Below are 18381 nucleotides of genomic sequence, written 5' to 3' on the forward strand. Positions count from 1 at the left end.
TGAACAAGAGTTGGATGTTTTACTCAGGGGTTGGTGGAGACTAAAACAGAGCTAAAAGAAGTGTCAATATATGGACTTGCACTCACCAGAAGAAAATGACTCCAAATAAGTGCTAATGTTTGAACTGTGTCTGCATATATTTATTCCTCAGTTTATGGATAATTCATTTTAAAGAAGATGTCATCAGCTTTCAGCTACCTAATGTCTGTAACTTGTCTCCATTGCAGAGCCCACACATTGTGATTTCTGATGTCCTGGAATCAACCCGAGGCTGAACCATGGTCATTCTGCAGCAGGTAGGTCACATTAGATAGAAATCACTCTGTCAGCTCAGTAGCTGCTTTCATCTATTCATTTTTCCCCCCATCTCATTGTCTTAATTTTTGTAAATGGCCACTTGCTAAGCCCCTTACTCTCCTTAGTTACTGTTGCTACGCCTTTCAAGTTCTACCACCCAAAATTCAGTCATTTTTTTTAAACAATGGGTCTTTGATTTCAGACAGAAGTAAATTAACAAAAAGCAAAAGTCAAGTCACGCCATTTTTATTTGTGTATTACCAAAACACAACAGAGTTTATCTCAGGGCACTTTTCACATTGAGCAGGTCCAGACTTTATTTTACAAAGAGAACACGAGAACAAAACCTCAAGCAAAACCGGATACAGCAAGGTGAAAGAGGGCACAGCAAAATGCCACCTCCACATAAAGATGTACAGTAATAATAAAAAAGATGATATAATTATCAATAATAATAGCAGTGAGGGGCAGTAGGTGGCCCACAATCACAGATCCAGATTCTGCAGCTCCGGAAGCAGAAATACATTTAGAAAGCAACAGGATGAGAGAGGAAAGACACGAGAAAGCACAAAACTACAGAAGAGGGAAGACATGCATTAATGGGATATGAATGCATACAGATGGAGATGGAGGAGGAGAGAGGAGCTTGGTGAATCATGGGAAGTTCCCAGCAGTCAAGGCCTATGGCAGCATAACTAGGGGCTGATCCAAGACAAGCCTGGGTTGGCCTTGATTATGAGCTTTATCAAAGAGGAACATTTTAAGCCTACTCCCATTCTACTTTTGGAGACTCTAGGAAAAACAAGGAAGCCTGCATTTTGAGATCACAGTTCTCTAGTGGAGTAATAGGATACTATGAGCTCTTTAAGGTATGATGGAGCCTGATGGTTAAGGGTTTTATAGGTGAGGAGAAGGATTTTAAATTGTATTCTGGACTTTATAGGAAGCAAGTACAGAGAAGCTGATTTGGTGTTGTCAGTACATGTGCAGCTGCTTTCTGGACCAGCTAGGAAATCGTTAGTGATTTGTTAGGACAGCCTGATATTAAGGAATTGCAATAATCCAGCCTAGAAGTAACAAATGTGGTTTTTCTGCATCATTTTGAGACAGGACGTGCCTGATATTTGCAATGTTACGTAGATGAAAAAATGTATAGGACATATCCTGATCAGAGATAAGTCCTTGGTTCCTTATGGTGATTCAGAAGGCCAGATTAATGCCATCCAGAGAAGCTATATCATTAGGTAATGTGTTTCTAAGATGTTTGGGGCCAAGAACAATAACATCAGTTTTGACTTAATTTAGTAGCAGAAAGTTGCACGTCATCCAAATCTTTATGTCCTTAAAGCTGCAGTTGGTAACTTTGAGGAGAGAGAGGACTTAGCATCAAATTTGAAGAAGTACAACAGTCAGATCCCTCCCCCTCCATCTCTGCTGCACTCCTGCCCTGCCTCCAAAGTCCCTCCCCCAGAGGAGGCTGACGTGTGCGCGATCGGTAATACATGAACTACGCTCCACACAGCTAGATATAAAATGCTTTACAGTGACTTTCACATGGCTATACCTTACCTAGAAACTCGGAGATATGAGCTTGACCGAGCTGAGGAGGAAGGGGAGGGGGCCTGTGAGGAGGAAGGGGGAGGGAGCTGTGTGCGTGAGCAGTGATCGACAGCTGTCAGACACTCCATCAGACACAATCCTGGCTCTGATTGGTTATTTTTTCCGGCAGCGGTGGATTCTGGCAGTTTGCAGTAGGAGCAGTAGGCGGGGCTAAATGAGCCTGTTTTTTTTTACAGATTACTAGTTTCATGTAATGCTGTCTTTACATAGTGACAGTCTTAGCAAATATGACAAAAAGTTACTTTTATAAGACTTACCAACTGCAGCTTTAAAGCATGCTTGAAGTTTAGTTAACTAAATGTTTCATTTGGATTAATTTATACATATAACTGGGTATCATCTGCATAACATTGTAGGCTTATCGAGTGTTTCCAAATGATGTTACAGAGAGGAAATAAAATAATGTGAACTTTGTGCCTGACTTTTTCCGTGCTTGGAGGATTCATTGTTTACATGCACACACTGAAATTGATCAGATAAATAGGACCTAATCCAGCTTAATGCAATTCCCTTTAATGCCAATTAAATGTTCCATTCTCTGTAATAGGATGTGAATGTCAATGATGTCAAATGCAGCACGAAGATCTAACAAGACGATCCTTTGTCCGATGCGATAAGGGAGGTAATTTGTAGATCTTACCATTGCTGTCTCTGTGAGATGATGAGCTTTAAATCCTGACTGAAAATACCATTAAACCATTGGAAGTCACACAACTGATTGGTGACTGCTTGAATCTTAGAGAGAAAGGGAAAGTTTAGATATAGGTTTATAGTTGACTAAAACAACTGGATCAAGTGTTTTTTTAAGAAGAGGTTTAATTACAGCTACTTTTAAAGGACTGTGGTACATCACCTGTTACTAAAGACATTGATCATATCTAGTAAAGAAGTGCTAACTAAGGTTAAGATATCGTTAAGCAGCTGAGTTAGGATTGAGTCTAAGAGACAGGTTGATGGTTTAAATTAATAATTGAATCGGGTTTCATCTGGTTTTATAGCTGATTCTACGATTCCCGCGTTTGTGGATAAATCAATTCTTCCAGTTTGGTGGAAAGTCATAACCTTTCAATTATTTCTAATGTTTGCTTTAATTTGTTGGTTAAGGATTATCTTTATTTTGAAAGGGTCAATGGAGTCAAGGGTCACTAATCAATTTGGGAGGGACTAACGTTAGCATAAGAGTCCTCTGTTGTGATGGAGAGGCTTCCTTAAATTTATCTACAGCACTACCAGATAGATAACACATTTTTATCTAATGGCTTGCAGTCTAGTGATGGGAATTCAAAAGTTATTAAGTAATGGTCTGATAAAATAGGATATTGTGGAAGGATGATGGATGTGGTGAAGGATTGACAGAGCTGAAAGAACAATAGAGCTTTCAGTCTGTCACGCACAGATTTAGTCTAGTTTTATCGTAAATAATTAAAGCTAATAAGGCAGTCTGAGCCTCTCAGCAAATATATAAAACAGCATTTTGGGGGTTTTAAGGCCTGACTTGAAGGCATCTGAGTCTTATTAGCTGTTGAAGGAGGGCAGAAGGTTACTCTGTTTTCCTCTCTTGGATTCACTTCATCGCTCTCCCTTTAGGCTGCCAAACTCACTACGTCACTTGTGGTGACATTGCTTGTGTAAAATTGGCTTAAACGCCAGATAAGCAGAAGGCAATTATAATATCAGTAAAAGATAAGATGGAACTTGATAAATTAATGGGATTGGTGGAACAGGAAAGTCAAGGAAAAATGATAATTAAAACTTAATGGTGTCAAGAATACAGCAAAGGAGTGTTAAAGGGGACGTATTGTGCTTTTTATGATTTTCTGTCCTTTATATAGGTTAAGAGGTTTTTTGTTAAACATGGTCAAAGTTACAAAATATGAGGTGAACATAAGTACATATTCTCACAAGACTTAATTTGCAGTCACCTCTACTTCCCCATCAACCTGACATCAGATCATTCCTGCATTCATTCAAGGTTGCTTTATGGGCTGTTCATGTCGCCCCTTTGAATATTTCAGATCTGATTCAGACTCAAACATGTACTGATGTATATAAGAAGTTTCTTCTTTTGAGTAAAGAATGAGAAAAAGTAGTTAAATCCTTCTACGACTGCTCATTTACATAGCTGGATACAGATAGTCCTCCAAGGGCAACTTCCAGAAGCTAACCTATCAGAGCAGAGCAGGCTCATTGGATGTTGTCATAACTACCACTGTTACTCTGCTATTCTTATGCAATTATCCCAAAATTGCAGTCGGGTAGGTTTAGATACATTTAAAGTCTTGAATTTGTCATGTTGGGCTAGCCAATGAGTTTGAGAGGCTAAACCGAAATGCAGTTGTTGGATGGAAGCACACACCTCACCAGTAAGCCCCCCCCCGTACCCCCGAGTCCCAGCCCCCCCTGAGTCCCAGCACACTAAATATAGCAGAAGCCGGCATGTCTCAGTGAGCTGTGGTTATCCCATATCAGCCCATCAATAGTTTCTCTTTAATAACTAGATCCCGGCGCCTCTCTCCCCCTGAGAGTCCTCCAGGGCACAACTCAGACACACTCTGCCGTCTCAATCTCAGCTCAGAGCCTCGGCTATGAATCTCATTCAGTGGGAGACATCTGGATGTTGTTAAATAGAAGCAAAAAATAGCATCCTTAAGGTCACGGTCTAGACTGTCAGGGTGAGCTCTCGGCTTTGTGCCGTGGTGTTTTCTGTTATGAAGAGATTTGCCAGCAGCTCTTTTTAATGCCGAGCATCTAAACAAACTGGAGACAGTCGAAATCTCAGGGTATTTTTAGAAGAAGGGCTAGAGTCGAATCCAGAGGTTGATTTATGCGTTGCTCATCCAAACTCCATTATTGAACACAGATAGTGAAAGCAGAAGTAATCAGGATCAACAGATGAAGGTAGTCGGCATGAATGCTGAAGTTATTCAGACTCAAAACTCTTGTCTGAAGTTTTGATGCAGGCTGTGCGGAAAGATAACACAGTTTTTCATTCTGTCATAAAATAACCAACAAATAACACATTTTTTCCACATGTTCACCTGGAAAACTTACACAAGACCCCCCACATGGATTTAAGTAATAAACATGAATCATAAACATGCAGAAACAAAAAAAGCACCACATCTGCCCTGCCCTGGTTCCATTCTGGACGGCCATTTTTGAGACTTTTACATATATTTGTGAGAAAGAGATACCACTAGATCCAGCAATCGCAATATTCAGGGTTGCCCCTATGGAAATGTCATTGTCAGTGGCACAGGGGGCGACGTAGTGGCCTTCTCGTCATTATTAGCACGGAGGCTGCTATTGTTAAAGTGGAAATCTGCTAAACCACCATCACATTCCCAATGGGTACACAATGTTGTGTCGTTTCTGAAATTAGAAAAGCTGAAATATTCATTAAGCTTTAACCCAGACGGATCATTTAAGCATTAACCTCTAGGCTCAACCAAGAGGTTTGATAAGGTATGGCGTCCATTTCTATGTTATTACGAAGAAAACTTCGCTCCTGAACAGCAGACGTGTTTGCAGTGATTCACTCTTGTTGAAAAACCCGTTTTATTGCACCATTGACTGCTGAAGCCTCACTTCTCTTTACCAGCCTATAGTGATCTGCTATCAAAAATCAGCTAGGCTAAAAACTGTCTAAAAATATTTTGGCCTTTGTCATGGCTCGAAAACTGACATCCATAGAAAAGTTTGGTCTCATCTTGAACCAGAAGCATCTGAAAATTAAATCCTGATACCTGATATAATCTACTTAAGTTAGACACGATACGAGATGAATAAATCCCTGTTTTTTTGGTTAGCTTTGTGAGTTGTTTGGGAGAGGAGAGTTTTATTGTGTGTGTTTAAACAAGATGTCCTAAATAAATTGATTCATTAAATAGAGAAGTTATAAAATCCTATTACACTCATTTTTTCATATTTAGAAAACTGAGACTACACATGCACCCAGACACAACTAGCAGAGATTTGAACTCTACTGCTTCCTCTAGTTAAGGCATGGATTCACTTGATAGATCAAATCTCAAATCTCCTTCCTCCCGACTAAAATTAAACCTCTCCAAGTGTTACATACCCTCCCAAACAACATCACGCTTTAAGGTCGGGGGTTACATCATGCTTTTTGTAGTCTGGAGGTGGTCAGGGCTAAGCCTTTTTCAGACTAAATCCTTCCTACAGCAGAAAAAGTAGGTGACTCTGGGTGTGTGATGCAACTTCTGATATTTTCTAGTTATTCAATATGCATGATGAAACAGTCACAGGCAAAAAAAACACTATAATTATTATATATTATTATATTATTATATTAACCCTAACCCACACAACTAACAGGAAATTAATGTAAAAAGCTTAGAAAAGCTTAAAAATGTAATTTTAATACTGTAACCAGAGCTGGGGTTTTTTTTCTTGTAATCCAGGGGGACTATGTGTGGTTGGACCATAAAACGGGCCGAGAGTTTGACGTTCCTGTGGGAGCCGTGGTCAAACTATGCGACTCAGGACAGATCCACGTTCTGGACGATGAAGGCCGGGTGAGTCGGCAGCAAAACACAAAGCAAGCTTATGTTGTGACAATTGTTTGTTTATTGCATATTTTGAGTCGAGAAAATGAAAATTGCGGTCTATGCAAGGCCTTACGTGGCCTACAATAAATAAGAAGACTATTCATCTGTGAATGCCCAATACAGCCCAAACCTACACTGAGTTTATGGCTTTATAAGCTTCAGTAAAAACAATAAAATCTTATTTGCACATACTCTAGTTACAGGAAATACATAGCTTTTTCATTACTACTATTTTTCCATGTCTTTTTTATATATATATATATTATATTATATAAAGATAATTGCAGTTTATGTGGATCTTAGTTTTGGCCACAGTATTTCATGTGAAGGTCAAGTCAGTTTTATTGATGTAGCCCAAATATCATAAATCATACATTTCCCTTTAAGGGGCTTTACAAACTGTACAACATGTCTCTCCCAATAATAATAGTATTGTACTCAAAAACACAAAATACACTGGCTAAAAAGAAGTCAAAAGGGACAAGAAACACTCCCGGTGTTTGTCAAACCTATTTGGAAGAGAAATCAAAGACATTTATATCCAGCCTCTCCTTTGTGAACATCCAACACATGGGACCAACTTTTTACCCGCTGTACATCAAATCACATCAAATCAATCTGAATTTTTCACATACAACTACAATGTGTTAGTTAGTTAGTTAGTTAGTTAGTTAGTTAGTTAGAATAGTATCTAAATTAAAGCATTATTAAACCTTATTCTTATTCAGTAGACATCTAGACAGTTTAAACAGACAGTAGACTGTGGTTAGAAGTCACAAGCCAAAAAAGTTGGATACCACTAATTTAATCTGCCACATTGTTTTTTTTAGATGAATATATTAGTCTAGTCTGCCTGTCTCAATGATCCTTTATCTGACTGAGGTAAGTTAGGATCTATGGCCCCGACCATGGTTCTGAAATATCAGCAGCCTAACTGTGCTGTGTATTGATAAATCCACGGCGCTGTCCTTGGTGCTGAAGTAGCACAGTAGACAGATTTGTAACTATGCCTTTTTCTCAAGGTCCTGCCCTTCTGTCAGTTTGGTCTTGGATCTGTATTAACTATAAACTATAAATATTAAAGTCTATACTATATGGCAGCCTATATATTCTATAGAGTAGTATCACCTTCATCATCATCATCAAAGTACACACCCACACCAGGCCACTTCTGTAAAAGAGTATTTTATGGGAACCATGGCTACAGATATAGTTTTTACTAACTTGATGTTTGGTGTAACCTGGGAGTAGAGCAGGAAATGTGACAAAGGACATTAACCTGCACTGACTTCACCGTGCTCAGCTGCTACAGATACAGTTGGTTTCATGTCATTTGAAATTACATTTGCACCAGTTTTTAACAAAAGTAAGACTAAATGCTCCCAAAAATGTCAAATGATATAACCACAAAAGAATGATAAATATTAAATATTTTATCCACCCACAGGGTATTTAAGTGTACTTATACAAATAATTACTCTTTATTTTTAAACATTGTATGAAAAGAAAACATTTTTTAGTATTTCTAAATTTAAGTTTCAAAGCATTTTGTCAATATTGAGCAGGACAAATCCTAAAAACAACAATTTCCGTTAAATAAGTATAGACAAATTATGTAAAATTGTGTTATGGTGCAAAAGTGGATTATAGTTATTCCACATTTTAGTTCACATTTATTTTCCTGTATATAATCAGATCTTTATGAAAAAATACATGTTATACCAATGGACACTGAGTTGCATGACGTCATTGACACTATCATCTCTGCTGTCCTTCTAATTTACTTGCCCCTTTCCCATCTCACTCAGGAACACTGGATTTCCCCTCAAAATGCCACCAACATCAAGCCCATGCACCCGACGTCCATCCACGGCGTGGAGGACATGATCCGTCTGGGCGACCTCAACGAAGCTGGCATCCTCCGCAACCTGCTCATCCGCTACAATGAACGCGTCATCTATGTTAGTTTCCCTCTCTAATACCGCTCTAGCTCAAATGTTTATAGTCATACATAACAAAGACTTAAAGGGGCAGAGAGAGAGAGACAGAAAGACAGAGAGACAGAGAGAGAGTGACTTCCAAGTTTTTTCTCACTGACTATATTTACAGGCAGGTAGTAGCGTGACTATTAAGTACTCAGGTTAAGCTGTTTACCTTCAATGCCCTGCACTTGAGTTTACTTACTAAGAGTTACTATAAATGACACAATTAAAAGAGTATCCCAACCTCGCTCATTGACTGAGTGCTCGGGGTTTACCTGTGATGGGATTTCAGACATAAAAGTAACAGCAACTCGTAACTGCTTACTTGCTGTTAGATGTTTCCATACACGCACTGATCCAAAAACCAGAGTCCTGTACTACGAAGCAGGATTTGGGAGAAGTGAGGTAACTTAAGGTTTAACTCTGGGTTTTTTAAGTCCCATATATAATCTGTCAATCAGATCACTGGAAATAAAAAGGAGTCACCATTTCTTCAGGATCCCCGATATGGACAGAAGTTATAATGCAGAGACAAGTAAAAAAGAGCTATATCTGTATTTTATAGGTCAGTAGAAACATTTTATTTTCCCACTGATTTTTAAAACAGAGCTTCTAACAAAAAAAAGAGATCATTTACGACACTTAACACATAACAATGATTTTAGCTCCATTTTAATTGTGCAAACTTGAGTATCAGCTGACAGCATGGATGATTTTACACCCTGAGTCTATCACTGCAGCTCAGAATGACATTAGACACCCGTGTGATACTAATTATTTAAAGATAGTAAAATTCATACACAGTAAAAGTAGCTTAAAATTACAGTACACCGTAATACAATATTACAATATTATACAAATTTATGGTTTCAATAATGTCGACCTCACCTCCTGATAACCAGCTTTCATAGTACAAGTTATCTCGACAGCCAATGTTAAGCTCAATGAAGCTAGATAACAAAAGCGTGAGTATGTTGAACTTGCTTCGTAGTACAGGCCCTTAGTTACTTTGGTAACAGTGTTTACACGTAAACCAGCTTCTTCTCACCCAAACCGAGCCGATCTGTGGCCTCACCTGGCTTAAATAGCTTTAATTATTCTTCTAAAATTCTACCAAAGAGACAAACTTCTCAAAACTTTAAGACTGTTCCTTTAAGACTCCCAGTTAGTTCGGTAATGGTTTGTGGTTGTTTTGTTCTCTCTTTCCATGTAGACAAATTGTGGTGGAAGGGTGAGTATGAAAGTAAACTAAGCTAACACAGTTTAGTGATCCCCCTAACAATAGTTTTTATATATTTCTTTTTGTATTTTAGTGATGTAGTTGTGGATGGTAAGAGCAGCCTCGGACCCACAAACTCTAAAGAGGTTTAAAAAAACAAAAAAACAAAAAAGACTATTATGATGTTAAATTGATTTCCTAAATGGTCCCATGATGTTAAAAATAACAAATTAGACCATGAGGTCCATTAACAATGAGTCAAAAGTTGTGAAAGATGCAATTCTTTGGTCATTTAAAGATAATAAGGCAAGAAAAAAGATAAATAAGATAAGGAGGATCTTGATTTTAAGGTATGAAAATATATTTCATTCATGGTTCTGAAAGTATAAATTTGTTGCAAGAAGTTTAAAGTCATGTGATTAATTAGAGCAATAATCTTATTAGAGTAAATTAAGCTGTAATTGTTCAAAACTAGAAATGCTGATGAGTCAAAGAGAAGACAAAGTGGAAGTAAAAATCATATCCACAATTAATTATCATGTGATGTTGTGACACAGCATTAGTTAATAAATGGAGATATTCTGTGTTCTCTGTCTAATCAGTGTTTGAAACATCTGCTTTTCTGTCTGTTGGTTCCTGCAGACGTACACAGGCTCAATCCTGGTGGCGGTCAATCCTTACCAGCTGCTGCCCATCTACACTCCAGACCAGATCCGCCTCTACACCAATAAGAAGATCGGAGAGCTGCCGCCGCACATATTCGCCATAGCGGACAACTGTTACTTTAACATGCAGCGGAACAACAAGGACCAGTGCTGCATCATCAGGTGTGTGTTTCTGTTACACACAGACAACCTTTGTGTACTCAGAAAAAATGTTGAGAACCACTGAGGTAATAATAATAATAATGCATTTAATTTAAAGGCGCCTTTCAAAGCACTCAGGGACACCTTACAAGGCACAACAACAGTACATCAAACAATATAAATCAGGTAACATTTAGTGCAAGGATAAAGAATAAATATGAATGTGACTACAAAGTGCATTAGTGCAATAAATAAACAAGAATGAAAATTGCATAGTTAGTGAGAGACAGAGTAGGCCACTCTGAATAGGAGCGTTTTCAGGCGGGATTTAAAGGTGGAGACAGAGACTGAAGTGCGAATGTCAGGTGGGAGAGAGTTCCATAGGCGGTGGGCAGATCGGCTGAAAGCTCTTGACCCCATGGCGGTTAAGTTGGCAGATGGGGCGAAGAGCTGGTTGGCAGAGGAGGATCGGAGAGTTTGAGAAGGTAGTGCCTCGTTGTGGAGAGCACTGCATGTATTTAGGTTGAGAGGAGCTAATTCACCTTGATTTGTCCTCTGATAGTGACACACAGCACTGCAGATGTTTGTTACAGCCAGGATGAGTGTGTAACTGTCCCTCTGTGTGTGTGTGTGTGTGTGTGTGTGTGTGTGTGTGTGTGTGTCAGCGGTGAGTCCGGAGCCGGGAAGACCGAGAGCACAAAGCTGATTCTGCAGTTCCTCGCAGCCATCAGCGGTCAACACTCCTGGATTGAGCAGCAAGTCCTGGAGGCTACGCCCATCCTGGAAGGTCAGCCGCAGTGTTTTTATCATTTATCAATCTCTGGTTTCTGTGTGCTTTCATTAATGGACACATGAATCCGGACACAAAGACGTCGTGAGAGTCTAAGAAAGAGAAAGCAGTCTTATCACAAAGTCCACTCAGCTGTCTGGGAGCTTTTGATGAAGATGAAGGAACTGTAGCTGCTTAAATTTCCATTTGATCCGAGCACTTTATTACAAAGGAGTAGAAGAGCCACACACTGAACAAATTAGTGGAGGATGATTTTTTTATTTTGAAATTTTGAGAATAAAGTCGAACTTTTAAGAATAACATTATGTCATTGTCTACATTTCGACTTTATTCTCCACATTTCAACTTGATTCTCAACATTTTGACTATATTCTCAACTTTATTCTCAACTTTATATTCTCCACATTTCAACTTTATTCTCGAAATGCTAAATAAAATAAAAAAATTCTGCTAAAACTCTGTCGTACTGTACAGACTCCGCCATGATGGATTAAAAACTGAAGTTCAAAGTTTAGTCGTTACCAAGGGAACAAAGGTTGAGAAAACAATTTCACCATTAACTACTTTAAGTAGTTTCCTGGAGCTTTTTGTTCATATCAAATGATCTTCAGTAGCAGCAGATGCACTTGTCCCAGTTTTTGTTCTTTAAGTCCTCAAAGTGCTGCAGTATCAAGAGTGAACTTTGAACTTCAGATGTCAAATATAATCCACTTTGGCTATATCAGTCCTGTGTAGTCGTACGCTGTCAAACATAAATCTAGTTGCACTTTAGCTGCATGCTGTCAGACTCCTCTACCAGCTCGGTGTGTGTGTATTTCTCTGCTTCTTCCCCTGTCGCCTCACTGTCCGATTTGTCATCTCACTGTACGATTTGTCATCTCATTCAGCCTTTGGAAATGCCAAGACCATCCGTAACGATAACTCCAGTCGCTTTGGGAAATATATCGATATCCACTTCAACAAGCGAGGGGCCATCGAAGGAGCCAAGATAGAGCAGTACCTGCTGGAGAAGTCTCGTGTGTGCCGGCAGGTGAGACAACAGATCATAGTTTAAACCTCGTCTTTGTAGATTAAATATATCCTCAGTGTCAGTAAGGACCACAGAAGTTCCTCCAGCTCACTTTTTTTCTCCTTTTCTTTTCTATCTGTTCTCCACCAGGCTCCAGATGAGAGGAACTACCATGTTTTCTACTGTATGTTGAGGGGGATGGCTCCAGAGATGAAGGCCAAGCTGGGCCTGGGTCTCGCTACAGACTACTCCTACCTCACCATGGTGAGTGAGACCGAGCATTGACTGAGGAATAAAGTCATTACTGAGTTTTTATTAAAACTCTGACCTGGCCCCCGATCATCATTCACCTCCAGTGTGGTGGGATAAATGGACTGATACCAGTAGTTCACTTTATCCATAATTACACTGAGCATGCCATGCTTACAGTTAGTAAACATGGCATGATAGTTAGTTAACATTTTATCATCCTTCTTTTTTGTGCATTGGTCTCAGTTTTTGCCTTTGAATTAACTTTGTTTTTATTCCTTTTCTGTATGATGTCACTTGTTCTGTCATGAAAAATAATCATCTAAAGGTTGTTTTTTTATCTTCCAGGGTAAATGTACACAGTGTGACGGTCGTGATGACCTGAATGATTACTCCAGCATCATGTCGGCCATGAAGGTCCTCATGTTCACCGAGACTGAGAACTGGGAGATTTCCAAGCTGCTGGCTGCCATCCTGCACATGGGAAACCTCACATTCGAGGGTACGTCTCAATACACACATACAGTTAGCTTATACACCTAGCAGTTAGATAATTGGTGGGTAGATAGATACACTGATACACAATGATCTCTCTCGTCTCCCTCAGCTCGTACCTATGACAACCTGGACGCCTGCGTGGTCGTGAGATCTCCTGACCTGATGACTTCAGCTTCACTCATGGAGGTGTGTATGAGTGTATGCATAGAGTAGGTGTGTGTGTGTGTGTGTGTGTGTGTGTGTGTGTGTGTACTATCAATAATCAACTTTATTTACAGTGTTACAAAGTGCTTTCCATAAAACATCAAATCATAAAACAGTAAAACTAACAATAGTCAAAACCATGAAATAGAGTTAAAAACGAATACAATCAGTAATACTATAGTTAAGTAGTGTCTGCAGAGCTTTCCCTCTAAACCTGCATCTAGTTAAATTATTATGTATCAGAACTAAAGTAATCACCTGCTTCCCTCCAGTGATTTCTCATAAGCTGATACATCTGATAAAGGCTCTTAAAAAAAGAGAAGCACACTGTGTATCTGCTTTAAATTAAAAAGTCAATGCTGTTATTCACTGATGTTATTTTTTCTCCCCCCCCCCCCTCACTGCCTGTTGTGCTCTGCAGGTGGAGCCGAGGGACGTGATGGGGTGTTTAACCACACGGACGCTGATCACACGTGGTGAAAGTGTCGCCACGCCTCTCAGTGTGGAACAAGGCCTGGATGTCAGGGACGCCTTTGTTAAGGTATTGATATTTTACTACTTTAAATCCCCTGGAAACTTTTATTAGCATTCTTTTATTACTATTACCATGTTAGTAGGCTTGAAATGGCATCTACTCTTTCTCCCTAAACGTTCAACAATCTATGCCAAGGGGGTCAAACTCATTTTCATTCAAGGGCCACATAAAGCCCAATTTGATCTCATGTGGGCCGGACCATTAAAAGGATGGAAGGAAAGAAGGAAGGAAAAAAGAAAGAAAGAAAGGGAGGAAGGACAGAAGGAAGGAAGGAAGGACAGATGGAAGGAAGGAAAATAAGACAGGAAGGAAAGATGGAAGGAAGGAAAGAAGGAAAAAACAAAGAAAGGGAAGGACAGATGGGAGAAAGGAAGGAAGGAAGGATAGATGGAAGGAAGGAAAACAGACAGGATGTTTGACACCCCTGATGTATGCAAATATGATTCATTTCAAAAGTTGATGCCTCAGACTTCAGTGTAAAATCTATTGTCAGTGTCTATGCGTCCAATTTAATATTAGACCTGTGTTGGCTCCAATTTAGTTGTGTTGTCAGAAATCATACTCGTCAGATTTTTACTGAGCACAGAGAAAATTTCCACTTTAAAACAGATTAAAGTGAAAACAGTCCTCCAGTGTCAAACTCTGCACATACATTATACAGTCAAGCTCAAACATCCAACTGTAGGAACAAGAAACAAAACATGATTTTTGAGCAGAGATGGACTTTAAAGTATAAAGTTTAGTATAATATTAAAGTTTAAGTATGATTTATTAAAGGAGAATTTTGACATCTAAGGAAATATGCTTGTTCTCTTTCTTAGATGAGAATATTGATACCGTTCTCACGTCTGTATCCAGCAGCAGGTTAGCTTAGCTCAGCATGAGGCCTGGAAACACAGAGAGGGGGGAAACAGCTTGCCTGGTTTAGTCCAAAATGCACCTACCAGCACCTCTAAAGCTCACTAATTAAACGTTTCTTGCATCCATCCATCCATCCATCTATCCATATGATCCCAGGCCACATGAGATATATATATATATATTATAATCTCTCCAAGACTGTCGGAGTCTGTTGCAGGTCTCCTATCAGCTGGATGTGCTGGGAAAACCTCCAAAGTGAGGCACCCAGGAGGCTAACTGACTGACTTTTCATACAAATTACTGGATAAGTGAATATTTTAAAAAAAGTCAAAATATACGAGCCAAAATATTTGAAAATCACTGCTTTAAAATAATTTATCATATAAGCAAATATTAGATTAGATATTAGATTATTCTCATCCTTATTGGTCCCTCCAACGGTTCTGGATCAGAAAAGTGTATCTACAGTAGAAATGTACAAAAAATGTAAGCTCTATATTCTTATTGTGTTTTATCTTCCAGGGGATCTACGGCAGGCTGTTTGTCTGGATTGTAGATAAGATTAACGCTGCTATATTCAGGCCTCCGATCTCTGAGGGGAACATCATACGCAGGTCCATCGGTTTGTTGGACATCTTCGGATTTGAAAACTTCATCATCAACAGGTTTGATTTTTATTGGTGATTTACTTTTAAAACTGTATTCTTTCTGCTAATTTAATACTTAACCTTCGTGTCATCCTTCCGGTTCAAATTGACCCCGTCTGTTTTGACTGTTCCTTCCTTCCTTCCTTCCTTTCCTCCTTTCCTTCTTCCCTTCCTCCCTCCTTCCTTCTTTCCTCCCTTCCTTCCTCCCTCCCTTCCTCCCACCCTCCTTTCCTTCCTTCTTCCTCCGTTCCATCCTTCCTTCCTCCCTTCCTTCTTTCCTCTCATCCTTCCTTCCTTCCTTCCTTCCTTCCTTCCTTCTACCTCCGTTCTGTCCTTCCTTCTTCCCTCCCTCCCTCCCTCCCTCCCTCCCTTCCTTCCTTCCTTCCTTCCTTCCTTCCTTCCTTCTACCTCCGTTCCATCCTTCCTTCTTCCTCCCTTCCTTCCTTGACTCGAGGACAACAGGAGGGTTAAACACCTTTTTCTTTTCTTTTTTTTTGCCGTAGTTTTGAACAACTGTGCATCAACTTTGCCAACGAGAACCTTCAGCAGTTCTTCGTCCGTCACGTCTTCAAACTGGAGCAGGAGGAGTACAACCTGGAGGACATCAGCTGGCAGCACATCGAGTTCACCGACAACCAGGACGCTCTGGACATGATCGCCAACAAACCCATGAACATCATCTCGCTCATCGACGAGGAGAGCAAATTTCCTAAGGTACGATACAACAACGAGGGCTGTAACATGAATACTACAGTCTATAGTGTTATATGTGATATGTTGATTTTGGACAAGTTTTGGGCCTTTTATGAGATTTTTAAGTTTCTAAACTGCATTTGGCTTTAAAACTCATAAAGCTTTAACTATAATATGTGGATATAGTTAATATATTTTGCATTTCTTTATAGTCAGTAGTGGAATTTACTCAATTTGCATATACAAAAATGTGTATCTGCAGCACAAAAAATAAAAATAATCATGCATTTTATTTCTAATGGACTTTTACTTTTTACTCAAGCAAAAAGTTCTTACTTCTTCTGCCACAGGTTTAAAGTGCAGAGTTGATGCCTGCTTCTTTCTCTTTTTTTTTTTTTTTACAGGGAACTGATGCAACGATGCTGTATAAGCTCAATTCACAGCACAAGCTCAACTGTAACTACATCCCTCCAAAGAACAGCTACGAAAGCCAGTTTGGGATCCAACACTTTGCTGGTGTGGTGCATTATGAGACCAGAGGTGCGTCTGTTTTCCACCATGTTGTTATTCTTCTCCTCCTCTCACTCCTCTCTTATTTGTACTGGTTCATATAATTATTTTATTTGCTGGCTATACTGATGAAAAGCAGATGAGGTCTGCTCTTTGCCCAGAGGAGCAGACCTTCTGGTCATTTTTAGGACAGAATTAAATTGTTCTGGAGCAAAAATGTGGATTTTGTTCTGGAAAAAAAAGGGTCAAAAAAGGGTCAGCTATCAGTTTTTTATTTTTTTGCCAGTTCTACCTGTCCACCAGAAAACATATAATACATAATTATGATTTCCCAAGATGGGTCCATATAGGAAAAATGGGATAATGCAGGATTACATCATTAAAACTGAGCTCCGTCTCCATGTTTAAAGCTCTTGGTTCATTTAAGAATAAGTGAAAGACAGAACAATGAGCTCAAAGTATGTCTCTCTCTCTGTCCTTCCTAAAAAAACAAATAATAAAAAAAAGGATTCCTGGAGAAAAACCGAGACAGCCTCCACACCGACATCATCCAGCTCGTCCACTCGTCCAAGAACAAGTTCATCAAGCAGATCTTCCAGTCTGACGTTGCCATGGTGAGACCAACAAATTACTGTGATGTCACTTCATTTTCCTGCGGTCTAACTCGTCATTTAACCCTCCTGTTGTCCTTGAGTCAAGGAAAGAAGGAAGGGAGGAAGAAGGAAGAAAGGAAGGGAGGGAGGGAGGAAGGAGGGAAGGAAGCAAGAAGGAAGGAAAGGAGGGGGGAAGAAAAGGAGGAAGGAAGGAGGGAAGGAAGGGAAGGAAAGGAGGGAGGAAGGAAGAAGGAAGGAGGGAGGAAGGAAAGAAGGGAGGAAAGAAAGAGAGAAGGAAGGAAGGAAGAAAGAAGGAAAGGAGGGAGGGAGGAAAGAAAGAGGGAAGGAAGGAAGAAGGAAGGAAAGGAGGGAGGTAGGAAAGAAGGAAGGAAAGGAGGGAGGGAGGAAGGAAAGAGAGAAGGAAGGGAGGGAGGAAAGAAGGAACAGTCAAAACAGACGGGGTCAATTTGACCTGAGAGGACGACAGGAGAGTTCAGCACATGGATTCTTATAATGGTCGACTAATACATTTTTACCTCCTTTATTCACTTCTTTTTTTTTTTTGGTTGTGACTTTAAAGGTGTTGCTGTCTTCAAAGTGATGATGTCACTGGTGACTTTTGCTTCCCTTTAGCCCCCTCCACCCCCCCCCCCCCCCCACCCCCACCCCCACACATGGTGTTACACAGCTTTAACTAATGGCACAACCTTCCTCTCTATCTCTATCTGCTGTCTCTTCTCTCTTTTTCTTCTTTCTTCTCCTCTGACATCAGTTTCTGTGTGGCTATCAGCAGCCCAGCACTCCCACTCCCAAGGTAATCATAGGCCTTTCAGCAACACGTGTGTGTATATGTGCGTGTATATGTGTGTGTTTTCCTTAAACATGAATAAAAGAAAAAAACCCACGAATCCAAAACACCTTCAGATAGTAGTAGTAGCACCCTTCTTCTTTTAAGCTCTTCTCTTTATTCCACAGGTGTGCAGTTTTGTTGTAGCAGAAACCAGAAACCGGAAATTTGTGTTGATTTGGGGGAAATTTAGCATAAAGTTAACCACAAATTATTCTGCAAACTCTCTGACCTTTTCAGTCCTCACTGGTTTTACCTTATGGCAAAAAAAATAATAATGATTTAATAAAAAATCAGAGACATGAGGAGCGTCTGAAAGGATTCCAGTGAGGAGAGCTGTCAGAGTGTTTGTACTGTCTTGTGCTTTATTTGTTGTGTGCTGTAGTAAAAATGTGTGTGAGCCCTGTTCTTGTATTGTGAACCACTGTGTGAATATGTGTCTTGAATTTA

At 39.7% G+C, this 18381-nt stretch overlaps 1 protein-coding gene across 1 annotated transcript in view; it reads left to right on the forward strand.

Annotated features, from left to right (window-relative positions):
- Nucleotides 1-278: 278 nt before the first annotated feature.
- LOC128371567 (unconventional myosin-VIIa-like) overlaps nt 279-18381 on the forward strand; it is a 42862-nt gene continuing 24759 nt past the window's right edge. Inside the window, exons 1-16 of the mRNA XM_053331919.1 lie at nt 279-296; nt 6342-6455; nt 8297-8449; nt 9684-9701; nt 10332-10516; nt 11161-11282; nt 12173-12315; nt 12445-12558; nt 12892-13045; nt 13151-13227; nt 13667-13786; nt 15164-15306; nt 15792-16002; nt 16386-16521; nt 16999-17105; nt 17857-17898. Coding sequence (XP_053187894.1) covers nt 279-296; nt 6342-6455; nt 8297-8449; nt 9684-9701; nt 10332-10516; nt 11161-11282; nt 12173-12315; nt 12445-12558; nt 12892-13045; nt 13151-13227; nt 13667-13786; nt 15164-15306; nt 15792-16002; nt 16386-16521; nt 16999-17105; nt 17857-17898 — 1857 coding nt within the window. The remainder of the gene's footprint in view (nt 297-6341; nt 6456-8296; nt 8450-9683; nt 9702-10331; nt 10517-11160; nt 11283-12172; nt 12316-12444; nt 12559-12891; nt 13046-13150; nt 13228-13666; nt 13787-15163; nt 15307-15791; nt 16003-16385; nt 16522-16998; nt 17106-17856; nt 17899-18381) is intronic.

This window comes from Scomber japonicus, chromosome 13 (assembly GCF_027409825.1).
Source record: "Scomber japonicus isolate fScoJap1 chromosome 13, fScoJap1.pri, whole genome shotgun sequence".
In the NCBI taxonomy this organism is placed as follows: Eukaryota; Metazoa; Chordata; class Actinopteri; order Scombriformes; family Scombridae; genus Scomber; species Scomber japonicus.